This window comes from Vigna unguiculata, chromosome 10 (genome assembly GCF_037176805.1).
Source record: "Vigna unguiculata cultivar grain cowpea cultivar isolate G323 ecotype 2 chromosome 10, ASM3717680v1, whole genome shotgun sequence".
Taxonomy (NCBI): domain Eukaryota; kingdom Viridiplantae; phylum Streptophyta; class Magnoliopsida; order Fabales; family Fabaceae; genus Vigna; species Vigna unguiculata.
In genome coordinates, this window is record NC_140801.1 from 39,633,909 (window position 1) to 39,646,365 (window position 12,457).

At 37.5% G+C, this 12,457-nt stretch overlaps 1 protein-coding gene and 14 non-coding genes across 15 annotated transcripts; all 15 read right to left on the reverse strand.

Annotated features, from left to right (window-relative positions):
* Positions 1–3,339: 3,339 nt before the first annotated feature.
* Positions 3,340–4,555, reverse strand: LOC146882967 (uncharacterized). Its single transcript, XM_085667461.1, has 2 exons — positions 3,503–4,555; positions 3,340–3,381 (listed from the first exon to the last, which is right to left on the reverse strand). The coding sequence occupies exons 1-2, from the start codon at positions 4,553–4,555 to the stop codon at positions 3,340–3,342; spliced, it is 1,095 nt and encodes a 364-aa protein (XP_085523587.1).
* Positions 4,556–7,837: 3,282 nt separating this feature from the next.
* On the reverse strand, positions 7,838–7,956 carry LOC146882968 (5S ribosomal RNA). Its single transcript, XR_014985610.1, has one exon. It is a non-coding gene; the product is annotated as a 5S ribosomal RNA (ribosomal RNA).
* A 215-nt stretch (positions 7,957–8,171) lies between these two features.
* Positions 8,172–8,290, reverse strand: LOC146882969 (5S ribosomal RNA). The gene has a single exon (XR_014985964.1). It is a non-coding gene; the product is annotated as a 5S ribosomal RNA (ribosomal RNA).
* A 215-nt stretch (positions 8,291–8,505) lies between these two features.
* Positions 8,506–8,624, reverse strand: LOC146882970 (5S ribosomal RNA). Its single transcript, XR_014985965.1, has one exon. It is a non-coding gene; the product is annotated as a 5S ribosomal RNA (ribosomal RNA).
* A 213-nt stretch (positions 8,625–8,837) lies between these two features.
* LOC146882971 (5S ribosomal RNA) lies at positions 8,838–8,956 on the reverse strand. The gene has a single exon (XR_014985966.1). It is a non-coding gene; the product is annotated as a 5S ribosomal RNA (ribosomal RNA).
* A 216-nt stretch (positions 8,957–9,172) lies between these two features.
* Positions 9,173–9,291, reverse strand: LOC146882972 (5S ribosomal RNA). The gene has a single exon (XR_014985967.1). It is a non-coding gene; the product is annotated as a 5S ribosomal RNA (ribosomal RNA).
* Positions 9,292–9,505: 214 nt separating this feature from the next.
* LOC146882973 (5S ribosomal RNA) lies at positions 9,506–9,624 on the reverse strand. The gene has a single exon (XR_014985968.1). It is a non-coding gene; the product is annotated as a 5S ribosomal RNA (ribosomal RNA).
* A 215-nt stretch (positions 9,625–9,839) lies between these two features.
* On the reverse strand, positions 9,840–9,958 carry LOC146882974 (5S ribosomal RNA). Its single transcript, XR_014985556.1, has one exon. It is a non-coding gene; the product is annotated as a 5S ribosomal RNA (ribosomal RNA).
* A 216-nt stretch (positions 9,959–10,174) lies between these two features.
* Positions 10,175–10,293, reverse strand: LOC146882975 (5S ribosomal RNA). Its single transcript, XR_014985609.1, has one exon. It is a non-coding gene; the product is annotated as a 5S ribosomal RNA (ribosomal RNA).
* A 215-nt stretch (positions 10,294–10,508) lies between these two features.
* Positions 10,509–10,627, reverse strand: LOC146882976 (5S ribosomal RNA). The gene has a single exon (XR_014985969.1). It is a non-coding gene; the product is annotated as a 5S ribosomal RNA (ribosomal RNA).
* A 214-nt stretch (positions 10,628–10,841) lies between these two features.
* On the reverse strand, positions 10,842–10,960 carry LOC146882977 (5S ribosomal RNA). Its single transcript, XR_014986025.1, has one exon. It is a non-coding gene; the product is annotated as a 5S ribosomal RNA (ribosomal RNA).
* A 215-nt stretch (positions 10,961–11,175) lies between these two features.
* Positions 11,176–11,294, reverse strand: LOC146882978 (5S ribosomal RNA). The gene has a single exon (XR_014986046.1). It is a non-coding gene; the product is annotated as a 5S ribosomal RNA (ribosomal RNA).
* A 216-nt stretch (positions 11,295–11,510) lies between these two features.
* On the reverse strand, positions 11,511–11,629 carry LOC146882979 (5S ribosomal RNA). The gene has a single exon (XR_014985524.1). It is a non-coding gene; the product is annotated as a 5S ribosomal RNA (ribosomal RNA).
* Positions 11,630–11,844: 215 nt separating this feature from the next.
* Positions 11,845–11,963, reverse strand: LOC146882980 (5S ribosomal RNA). The gene has a single exon (XR_014985875.1). It is a non-coding gene; the product is annotated as a 5S ribosomal RNA (ribosomal RNA).
* Positions 11,964–12,178: 215 nt separating this feature from the next.
* Positions 12,179–12,297, reverse strand: LOC146882981 (5S ribosomal RNA). The gene has a single exon (XR_014985540.1). It is a non-coding gene; the product is annotated as a 5S ribosomal RNA (ribosomal RNA).
* Between the last annotated feature and the right edge of the window lie 160 nt (positions 12,298–12,457).

Consider the following 12,457-nt stretch of genomic DNA (forward strand, 5'->3'; position numbering starts at 1 on the left):
AAATTACATCATGATAAAATATATTTTTAATGTTTAAACTACATCATAATAAAATACGAAACATTAGTAAACATAGAAGATTTTCTAAGTGTTTTATTTAAAATAAATAATACAGTTTGTTAAAAATAGGGATGTTACATTTCTCCCCTCCTTTTAGGAATTTCGTCCCCGAAATTCACGTGGTTGCAAAAAGATGGGGATACATCTCTCTCATATTACTTTCTAATTCCCAAGTTGCATCACCTTCATCTTGTTGATTCCACAATACCTTTACCAAAGGTATGTCCTTTCCCCGAAGTTGTTTAATCCTTCGATCTCCAATCCTCACAGGAAGCACATCATAAGTAAGATTTTCTCGTATTTGTACTATATCAGGTTCTATCACATGAAAAGGGTCATGAATATATTTACGAAGTTGAGACACATGAAAAACATTATGAAGTTTTGAAAGGTTTGGAGGTAAAGCAATTTGGTATGCGACAGAACCAATTCTTTTAAGAATTTGATAAGGACCTATGAATTTGGGTGTAAGTTTTCTAGATTTGAGAGCTCTACCAACCCCAGTTACAGGTGTAACTTTCAAGAAAACATGATCTCCTTCTTCAAACTCAATGGGTTTCCTTCGTTTGTCATAATAACTTTTCTGCCTATCTTGAGAAGTTTTCATCTTTTCCCTGATCATTTTGATCTTCTCAGTTGCTTGTTGAATTACCTCTGGACCCAAAACTAAGGAATTTCCATTCTCATACCAACACAACGGGGTTCTACACCTTCTCCCATATAGAGCCTCATATGGAGCCATTCCTATGCTTGAGTGGAAACTGTTATTATAAGTGAACTCTATAAGTGGTAGAAATTGCTCCCAACTTTCAGTTTGTTCTAAAACACAAGCTCTCAACAAGTCTTCTAAAGATTGGATAGTCCTTTCTGATTGTCCATCAGTTTGAGGGTGATAAGCTGAACTAAGCCTAACTTTTGTTCCCAAGGCTTTTTGTAAGCTATCCCAAAATCTAGATGTGAAACGAGGGTCTCTATCAGAAATTATACTAGAAGGTACTCCATGCAGCTTGATAATTTCTTTTATGTACAAATGAGCTAACTTTTCTAAAGAAAATCTAATATTAATAGGTAGAAAGTGAGCAGATTTTGTTAATCTATCTACAATGACCCAAATTGCATCATGACCAGACACAGTCTTTGGTAAACCTGTCACAAAATCCATGGATATGCTTTCCCATTTCCATTCTGGGACATCTAAGGACTGTAGTTCCCCATAAGGCTTTCTATGTTCAACTTTTGTTTTCTGACACACTAGACAACGTGCAACAAACTCCACCACTTCTTTCTTCATCCCGGACCACTAAAACATTTTCTTCAAGTCTTGATACATCTTAGTAGTACCCGGATGAATACTTAAGCTACTCTTATGAGCTTCTTCCATTATCAACTTTCTCAACTCTTCTTTTGCAGGTATGCAAATTCTATCTCTAAACTTGATGATTCCATTTGAATCCTTGTGGAATTCAGATTCCTTTCCTTCAACTTTTGCTATCAACTTTTCTTGCAAAAATTGATCTCTTTCTTGGGCTCTCTTTATTTCTTCTAAGAATTCACTTGATATTTTTAACATTCCTAAGCATATGCTATTGGGTCTAAGTTTTACAGCTAAGTTCAAGTCTCTGAATGATTCTATCAAATCCAATTCTTTCACCATCATCATGGATGCATGTATAGACTTTCGACTCAAAGCATCTGCAACAACATTTGCTTTCCCAGGGTGGTATTGCAGTTCAAAGTCGTAATCCTTAAGAAATTCCATCCATCTACGTTGTCTCATGTTTAGTTCTTTCTGATCAAAAAGGTACTTTAAACTTTTATGGTCACTGAAAACTTCAAACCTTGCTCCATACAAGTAATGTCTCCATATTTTTAATGCAAACACCACTGCAGCTAATTCTAAATCATGTGTAGGATAATTAAGCTCATGTTGCTTGAGTTGTCGTGAAGCATAAGCTGCAACTTTTCTTTCTTGCATCAACACACATCCTAATCCTTGTCCACATGCATCACAATATACCTCAAAATTTTTTGTAGGGTCAGGAAGGATTAAAACAGGCGCAGATGTTAATTTTTTCTTCAATTCTTGAAAACTAAACTCACATGCTTCATTCCATTCGAAAGGTTTTCCCTTACGTGTTAACTTAGTCAAAGGCAATGCTAATTTAGAAAATCCTTCAATGAATTTTCTATAGTAGCCTGCTAATCCTAAGAAACTACGTATTTCTGTGATATTCTTTGGTTGTTCCCAAAGCAATACCGCTTGAACCTTTGAGGGGTCAACTGCAATGCCATTTTGTGATATCACATGACCCAAAAATTGAACTTCTCTCAACCAGAATTCACACTTTGACCATTTTCCATACAATTGTCTCTCTCTTAGAATTTGTAACACAATCCTCAAATGTCTCTCATGTTCTTCATGATTTTTGGAATAAATTAAAATGTCGTCAATGAAAACAACCACAAATTTATCCAAAAATTCATGAAAAATACGATTCATATAATCCATAAAAATGGCAGGAGCATTGGTCACACCAAAAGGCATTACCAAGTACTCATAATGACCGTATCTTGTCCTAAAAGCTGTCTTTTGAATATCTTCCGCCTTGACTCGAATCTGATGATAACCAGATTTTAAGTCAATTTTGGAATATACCACAGCACCTCTCAATTGATCCATCAAATCATCAATCCTTGGTAGAGGGTATTTGTTCTTAATGGTGATTTTGTTAAGCTGACGATAATCCACACACAACCTCATAGTGCCATCCTTTTTCTTAACTAACAATACTGGCGCACCCCAGGGAGAAACACTAGGTCTGATAAATTGTTTATCCAACAATTCTTCTATTTGTTTTTTCAACTCTGCTAACTCTAGAGGTGACATCCTATAAGGGGCTATAGACACAGGTCTTGATCCTGGTACCAAGTCTATAGTGAATTCTATTTCTCTTTGTGGAGGTAACCCAGGGACATCCTCAGGGAAAACATCAAGATACTCACAAACAACAGGAAACTTATTAATGTCTGGAATTTCCTTGACTTTTAAAGAAGTTAAGATCATGTATACTTGAGATCCTTTTGGGATTTCATTGTGGTTGGTAGTACTCTCTTTTAATTCTTTTGAGTCAAAAACTTCACTTATGTGTGATTCAAAAATTAAAGTCTTATCGTGACAGTTTAGGAGAACATGGTTGGAAGATAACCAGTCCATTCCAAGAACAATATCCAAATGAGACAAGGGTAGACATATAAGATTTACAGAAAATTTTCTATTCCCTATAGAAATATTGCAATTTGTACATGCAAGTGAAGTCGTGACTGGAACATTGGTAGGAGTAGACACAGTTAAATCATATGGTAATAAAGAGACAGGTAATTTTAAATGTTTGACACATTCACGTGATATGAAAGAATGAGTAGCACCTGAATCATATAGTACATTAACGAGGTGACCATTTATGATGCATTTACCTTGGATTAGATCTTCAGATTGAACAGCTTCAGTACCATTCATCGTGAAGACTCTCCCGGTTGTCTTTGGTCTTCCAAGTTGATTATTTCCTCTGTTGCTGCTTCCCCCACTTCCTTGCTCCTTAATTAACTCTTTGCATTCATTACGATAATGACCCAACTTCCCACAATTGAAGCAAGTTATAGTCCTTGTGGTGCAATTTCTTGACAGATGAGGTCCTCCACAGTGGAAACATTTGATAAGGTTGGTTATGCCTGAATTATTGGCAGCAGAGGAATGTCTTTGTCCTGAAGAATTCCACGAAGTATGAGATGGACGTTGGTAGGGTTTCTTATTATTAAAATCATTTCTTTTGTGCCTCAAAGGCCCTCCTTGTCTCCACTGAATTTGTCTTGCCTTAGTATCATCCTCATAAATCCTACAACGATTTACAAGAGTGGGAAAAGAAGAAATCTCTAAATAACCAACTGCTTGTTTAATATCAGGTCTTAGTCCACTTTCAAACTTGGAACAACGAGAACGTTCATCAACTCTATCATGAAAGTAAGGACAAAATTTGGACAATTCGTCAAACTTTGCTGCATATTCTCCTACAGACATGATTCCTTGACGAAGATTAAGGAATTCAACTTCTTTCCTCCTTCGAAGATCCTCTGGAAAATATTTTTCCAGAAACTTTTGTTTGAAGGCTTCCCAAGTAATTTGTCTCCCTTCATCCTCCAATTGTTGTTTTGTAAATCTCCACCAGTTTTCAGCTTCTTCAACAAGCATAAATGTAGCAAATGTGACTCTATTTGCATCTGCACACGTCATTGCGATGAAAATTTTCTCAATTTCTGCTATCCATGATTGAGCACCTTCAGGATTAAATCCCCCTTTAAATTTTTGTGGATTATTCCTGCGAAAAGTTTCTAATCCTTGATTTTCCATGGGTTCAACATTTTGTTTTTGGCTCATATTTTCCAGGACAATTGTCATTCTTTCCAACAACTCATTGGTAATGTTTGGTCCGTTATCCATCTTTTCCTGAAAGAATGAACAATTTCCTTAGTTTTCTTTAGATTTTTATTTATTTTTTAACTATTGTTAAAACTTATCCTTACTACAAGTATTAATTGTTGTTATTACTTACTTTTATTAGTCTACTTATCTTGCATTTCTCTTTTACAAGAAAAATGTAAGAACAAACAACTTACACCTTTACTTACTAGTAGAGACTACAAACATGGAAGACACCATACCCAAGGTCTTGACAGAAGGAACCGCTCTGATACCACTAAATGTGACGCCCCGACTACTATACTAAATAATTATTTTTGGATAAAAAGATATGGAATTAATTTTTTTTATAAGATTATCCTTGAGAGAACATTAATAATAACATAATATCATATTCATATATATATGGTTTACATCTCTGTAATTGTTCATGAAATATTACAAAAATATATATTTGTATAATATTAAGAGTCTTACATCAAAATAGAAGATTTTCTATATTTTTAACATCTCCTAAAGATATTAATAGAAATTATCCATGAGTCAATCTTCAGAAGATCCACCAATAATATCCCGAACAACTCTCACTGAGCAGGTTCCCCTTCTGCTCATGCAACAGGTACATATGAAAGAAAAATATGAAAGGAGTGAGATCTTTATAAGCCTTAAATATCAATCTTAATAAACTCAACAAACAATGCAGACACCGGGGGCCTAGATTTGGACCTACAACCACAAAACTTGATCTTGTTTTACCAGACATATGGATCCATATTTCACTTTTGATGATCCAATCTGAACATCAAAAGTTGCTTTGGGAAGTGATTAGGTAGTTGAGTATTTCTCATAAAATATTGGTACAATCATAATTATTTCTTTCTCGAGAATACTAGCCATTCATCGGCTCACAAAAGAGATCTATACTCACTACCTAACCTTGGCGATGCCGAGCAGGTATCGGATAGTCCCAAGTTTGGCCTATGAATATCCTAGTCCAGTGCGCTATTCTGAACTATCCAGATATTCACCTACTTGGTAAAACTTCCTTAGACCCAACCATGGTCCCTGCCTTTCATCCCGCAGTGTACCAAACTGTGACTTCCCAAATACAAACACTCTGACACTGGTTTAATATCAACTTATTGAAACCAGACTTAACTTTTACTTAACTGACATACTTTTGGATATTTTCAAAAGTCATAAAATGTGATGACTATCATGTCATTGTATAGACTATACACAAAGAATATAAAATAACGATAAAATGTCCATGCAATTTTCTTCTATCCAAACTCACTGAATAAAATAATATTTACTTTCACTTCACATTTATTTTTATTTTCTAATTATAATGATAAAATAAGAATCAAAGCAAGAACTTTAAATAAATAATTAGATAAGGATTATAAAATTATAAATAAATATAATAACAAAAATATAAATTAAACGGGACCAGTGCGTAACTGGAGAAAAAATAAAATAAAATAAATAAACAGAACCAGTGCATAACTGGATATAAATAAAATAAAATAAAATAAATAAATAGGACCAGTGCATAACTGGAGATAAATTAAATAAAATAAATAAACAGGACCAGTGCATAACTGGAGATAAATTAAATTAAATAAATAAACAGGACCAGTGCATAACTGGAGATAAATTAAATAAAATAAATAAACAGGACCAGTGCATAACTGGAGATAAATAAAGTAAAATAAATAAACAGGACCAGTGCATAACTGGAGATAAATTAAATAAAATAAATAAACAGGACCAGTGCATAACTGGAGATAAATAAAATAAAATAAATAAACAGGACCAGTGCATAACTGGAGATAAATTAAATAAAATAAATAAACAGGACCAGTGCATAACTGGAGATAAATAAAATAAAATAAATAAATAGGATCAATACATATTTAGAGATAAAATAAAATAAATAAATAAACAGGAGCAGTGTATAATTTAAGATAAAATAAAATAAATATAAGAGGATAATAAATGAAAATAAGTTAATAGAATAATATATGAGTCAAAATAAATAAAAGATTAATATAAAACCCATGAGTTTATCAAGATTAATATAAAAAAAGCTCAACCTCACTCCCCCCTTACCTGATTAGTTGGAGGGACACACTAGTAATACTTCTACAAGACCAAGATCTCTTTCAAATCTTTTGCTCTAACTTTTTCTCTCTATTTCTTTCTCTCTTTCTCTCTCTTCCGTTCTTTCTTTCTCACTTAACTCACCTTTCCTTTAATTCTTTCTACATTTTTCTCTTTCATGCCATCCTTTTATAAGCAAACCATGTGCAACTTCATTAATGCAAAGATTCTCTTCATTAATGAAAAGATAAGCTTCATGCTTTCCTTATTTCTCTTACGTAATCACCCTTCCATCATTTCTTCCATGTATTTATAGATTAAGATAAGATTCCTTTCATTAATGAAAGGTAATCCAAAACTTTCCAAGTAATCCATGTAATACATGTGCATGATGTAATCTTAGGTCATCTTTCTTTCATCATTCATTTCTTTCATCCATTTACAAGCCATGCATGTGCCAACTTGCCAAGTAATGAATGGATGCATTAAATGTAAGGTTATCACTTCTAATTATTCTTATCTTCCATGTATTTAGATATAACTCCTTTAAATCTCCTTATCTTCTTTCTTTTTCTTTTATTTCTTTTCTTTTCTTTGTTTTTCTTTTTCTTTTCCTTTTCTATTTTTTTTTCTTTTAGAAGATTCTTTATTATTATTATTTTTTTTACACACACCTATTTAATTAAAATATTTTTTTTCCTAATATATATATATATATATATATATTATATTTGTTCTGTTTTTGTTCTTATTGTTATTTTCAATAAGTAAAAATTACATCATGATAAAATATATTTTTAATGTTTAAACTACATCATAATAAAATACGAAACATTAGTAAACATAGAAGATTTTCTAAGTGTTTTATTTAAAATAAATAATACAGTTTGTTAAAAATAGGGATGTTACAACTACTCTCGCCCAAGCACGCTTAACTGCGGAGTTCTGATGGGATCCGGTGCATTAGTGCTGGTATGATCGCACCTGTCAAGTATTGCACGATCAATGTATATATGGGTTTCGCATTGGGCCTAAGTTTGAAAACTTGGTGAGGCGCGGGGCCCGGGGACGTGAAGTGGGTTGTTTGTGTCCGAATAAATTTTGGTAACAGTAGTTTGAGTCATTTAGGTGGTACTATTGGATTTAATTGCAAAAAACGGTGATGAAAATGGCGTAAAAAAAAAAAAACGTAAAAAAGAGGTGCAACATGAGGACTTCCCAGGAGGTCACCCATCCTAGTACTACTCTCGCCCAAGCACGCTTCACTGCGGAGTTCTGATGGGATCCGGTGCATTAGTGCTGGTATGATCGCACCTGTCAAGTATTGCACGATCAATGTATATATGGGTTTCGCATTGGGCCTAAGTTTGAAAACTTGGTGAGGCGCGGGGCCCGGGGACGTGAAGTGGGTTGTTTGTGTCCGAATAAATTTTGGTAACAGTAGTTTGAGTCATTTAGGTGGTACTATTGGATTTAATTGCAAAAAACGGTGATGAAAATGGCGTAAAAAAAAAGAAAAAAACGTAAAAAAGAGGTGCAACACGAGGACTTCCCAGGAGGTCACCCATCCTAGTACTACTCTCGCCCAAGCACGCTTGACTGCGGAGTTCTGATGGGATCCGGTGCATTAGTGCTGGTATGATCGCACCTGTCAAGTATTGCACGATCAATGTATATATGGGTTTCGCATTGGGCCTAAGTTTGAAAACTTGGTGAGGCGCGGGGCCCGGGGACGTGAAGTGGGTTGTTTGTGTCCGAATAAATTTTGGTAACAGTAGTTTGAGTCATTTAGGTGGTACTATTGGATTTAATTGCAAAAAACGGTGATGAAAATGGCGTAAAAAAAAAGAAAAAAACATAAAAAAGAGGTGCAACACGAGGACTTCCCAGGAGGTCACCCATCCTAGTACTACTCTCGCCCAAGCACGCTTGACTGCGGAGTTCTGATGGGATCCGGTGCATTAGTGCTGGTATGATCGCACCTGTCAAGTATTGCACGATCAATGTATATATGGGTTTCGCATTGGGCCTAAGTTTGAAAACTTGGTGAGGCGCGGGGCCCGGGGACGTGAAGTGGGTTGTTTGTGTCCGAATAAATTTTGGTAACAGTAGTTTGAGTCATTTAGGTGGTACTATTGGATTTAATTGCAAAAACGGTGATGAAAATGGCGTAAAAAAAAGAAAAAAACGTAAAAAAGAGGTGCAACACGAGGACTTCCCAGGAGGTCACCCATCCTAGTACTACTCTCGCCCAAGCACGCTTGACTGCGGAGTTCTGATGGGATCCGGTGCATTAGTGCTGGTATGATCGCACCTGTCAAGTATTGCACGATCAATGTATATATGGGTTTCGCATTGGGCCTAAGTTTGAAAACTTGGTGAGGCGCGGGGCCCGGGGACGTGAAGTGGGTTGTTTGTGTCCGAATAAATTTTGGTAACAGTAGTTTGAGTCATTTAGGTGGTACTATTGGATTTAATTGCAAAAAACGGTGATGAAAATGGCGTAAAAAAAAAAGAAAAAAACGTAAAAAAGAGGTGCAACACGAGGACTTCCCAGGAGGTCACCCATCCTAGTACTACTCTCGCCCAAGCACGCTTGACTGCGGAGTTCTGATGGGATCCGGTGCATTAGTGCTGGTATGATCGCACCTGTCAAGTATTGCACGATCAATGTATATATGGGTTTCGCATTGGGCCTAAGTTTGAAAACTTGGTGAGGCGCGGGGCCCGGGGACGTGAAGTGGGTTGTTTGTGTCCGAATAAATTTTGGTAACAGTAGTTTGAGTCATTTAGGTGGTACTATTGGATTTAATTGCAAAAAACGGTGATGAAAATGGCGTAAAAAAAAGAAAAAAACGTAAAAAAGAGGTGCAACACGAGGACTTCCCAGGAGGTCACCCATCCTAGTACTACTCTCGCCCAAGCACGCTTGACTGCGGAGTTCTGATGGGATCCGGTGCATTAGTGCTGGTATGATCGCACCTGTCAAGTATTGCACGATCAATGTATATATGGGTTTCGCATTGGGCCTAAGTTTGAAAACTTGGTGAGGCGCGGGGCCCGGGGACGTGAAGTGGGTTGTTTGTGTCCGAATAAATTTTGGTAACAGTAGTTTGAGTCATTTAGGTGGTACTATTGGATTTAATTGCAAAAAACGGTGATGAAAATGGCGTAAAAAAAAAGAAAAAAACGTAAAAAAGAGGTGCAACACGAGGACTTCCCAGGAGGTCACCCATCCTAGTACTACTCTCACCCAAGCACGCTTAACTGCAGAGTTCTGATGGGATCCGGTGCATTAGTGCTGGTATGATCGCACCTGTCAAGTATTGCACGATCAATGTATATATGGGTTTCGCATTGGGCCTAAGTTTGAAAACTTGGTGAGGCGCGGGGCCCGGGGACGTGAAGTGGGTTGTTTGTGTCCGAATAAATTTTGGTAACAGTAGTTTGAGTCATTTAGGTGGTACTATTGGATTTAATTGCAAAAAACGGTGATGAAAATGGCGTAAAAAAAAAAGAAAAAAACGTAAAAAAGAGGTGCAACACGAGGACTTCCCAGGAGGTCACCCATAATAGTACTACTCTCGCCCAAGAACGCTTAACTGCGGAGTTCTGATGGGATCCGGTGCATTAGTGCTGGTATGATCGCACCTGTCAAGTATTGCACGATCAATGTATATATGGGTTTCGCATTGGGCCTAAGTTTGAAAACTTGGTGAGGCGCGGGGCCCGGGGACGTGAAGTGGGTTGTTTGTGTCCGAATAAATTTTGGTAACAGTAGTTTGAGTCATTTAGGTGGTACTATTAGATTTAATTGCAAAAAACGGTGATGAAAATGGCGTAAAAAAAAAGAAAAAAACGTAAAAAAGAGGTGCAACACGAGGACTTCCCAGGAGGTCACCCATCCTAGTACTACTCTCGCCCAAGCACGCTTGACTGCGGAGTTCTGATGGGATCCGGTGCATTAGTGCTGGTATGATCGCACCTGTCAAGTATTGCACGATCAATGTATATATGGGTTTCGCATTGGGCCTAAGTTTGAAAACTTGGTGAGGCGCGGGGCCCGGGGACGTGAAGTGGGTTGTTTGTGTCCGAATAAATTTTGGTAACAGTAGTTTGAGTCATTTAGGTGGTACTATTGGATTTAATTGCAAAAAACGGTGATGAAAATGGCGTAAAAAAAAGAAAAAAACGTAAAAAAGAGGTGCAACACGAGGACTTCCCAGGAGGTCACCCATCCTAGTACTACTCTCGCCCAAGCACGCTTGACTACGGAGTTCTGATGGGATCCGGTGCATTAGTGCTGGTATGATCGCACCTGTCAAGTATTGCACGATCAATGTATATATGGGTTTCGCATTGGGCCTAAGTTTGAAAACTTGGTGAGGCGCGGGGCCCGGGGACGTGAAGTGGGTTGTTTGTGTCCGAATAAATTTTGGTAACAGTAGTTTGAGTCATTTAGGTGGTACTATTGGATTTAATTGCAAAAAACGGTGATGAAAATGGCGTAAAAAAAAAGAAAAAAACGTAAAAAAGAAGTGCAACACGAGGACTTCCCAGGAGGTCACCCATCCTAGTACTACTCTCGCCCAAGCACGCTTGACTGCGGAGTTCTGATGGGATCCGGTGCATTAGTGCTGGTATGATCGCACCTGTCAAGTATTGCACGATCAATGTATATATGGGTTTCGCATTGGGCCTAAGTTTGAAAACTTGGTGAGGCGCGGGGCCCGGGGACGTGAAGTGGGTTGTTTGTGTCCGAATAAATTTTGGTAACAGTAGTTTGAGTCATTTAGGTGGTACTATTGGATTTAATTGCAAAAAACGGTGATGAAAATGGCGTAAAAAAAAAAGAAAAAAACGTAAAAAAGAGGTGCAACACGAGGACTTCCCAGGAGGTCACCCATCCTAGTACTACTCTCGCCCAAGCACGCTTGACTGCGAAGTTCTGATGGGATCCGGTGCATTAGTGCTGGTATGATCGCACCTGTCAAGTATTGCACGATCAATGTATATATGGGTTTCGCATTGGGCCTAAGTTTGAAAACTTGGTGAGGCGCGGGGCCCGGGGACGTGAAGTGGGTTGTTTGTGTCCGAATAAATTTTGGTAACAGTAGTTTGAGTCATTTAGGTGGTACTATTGGATTTAATTGCAAAAAACGGTGATGAAAATGGCGTAAAAAAAAAGAAAAAAACGTAAAAAAGAGGTGCAACACGAGGACTTCCCAGGAGGTCACCCATCCTAGTACTACTCTCGCCCAAGCACGCTTCACTGCGGAGTTCTGATGGGATCCGGTGCATTAGTGCTGGTATGATCGCACCTGTCAAGTATTGCACGATCAATGTATATATGGGTTTCGCATTGGGCCTAAGTTTGAAAACTTGGTGAGGCGCGGGGCCCGGGGATGTGAAGTGGGTTGTTTGTGTCCGAATAAATTTTGGTAACAGTAGTTTGAGTCATTTAGGTGGTACTATTGGATTTAATTGCAAAAAACGGTGATGAAAATGGCGTAAAAAAAAAGAAAAAAACGTAAAAAAGAGGTGCAACACGAGGACTTCCCAGGAGGTCACCCATCCTAGTACTACTCTCGCCCAAGCACGCTTAACTGCAGAGTTCTGATGGAATCCGGTGCATTAGTGCTGGTATGATCGCACCTGTCAAGTATTGCACGATCAATGTATATATGGGTTTCGCATTGGGCCTAAGTTTGAAAACTTGGTGAGGCGCGGGGCCCGGGGACGTGAAGTGGGTTGTTTGTGTCCGAATAAATTTTGGTAACAGTAGTTTGAGTCATTTAGGTGGTACTATTGGATTTA

Excerpts from the sequence above, each read along its gene's own strand:
- LOC146882967 (XM_085667461.1), bottom strand. The coding sequence starts at position 4,555 with ATGGATAACGGACCAAACATTACCAATGAGTTGTTGGAAAGAATGACA. Across the intron at positions 3,382-3,502 it reads TAAATGGTCACCTCGTTAAT|TCACGACTTCACTTGCATGT; the intron begins GTACTATATGAT and ends CCAATGTTCCAG.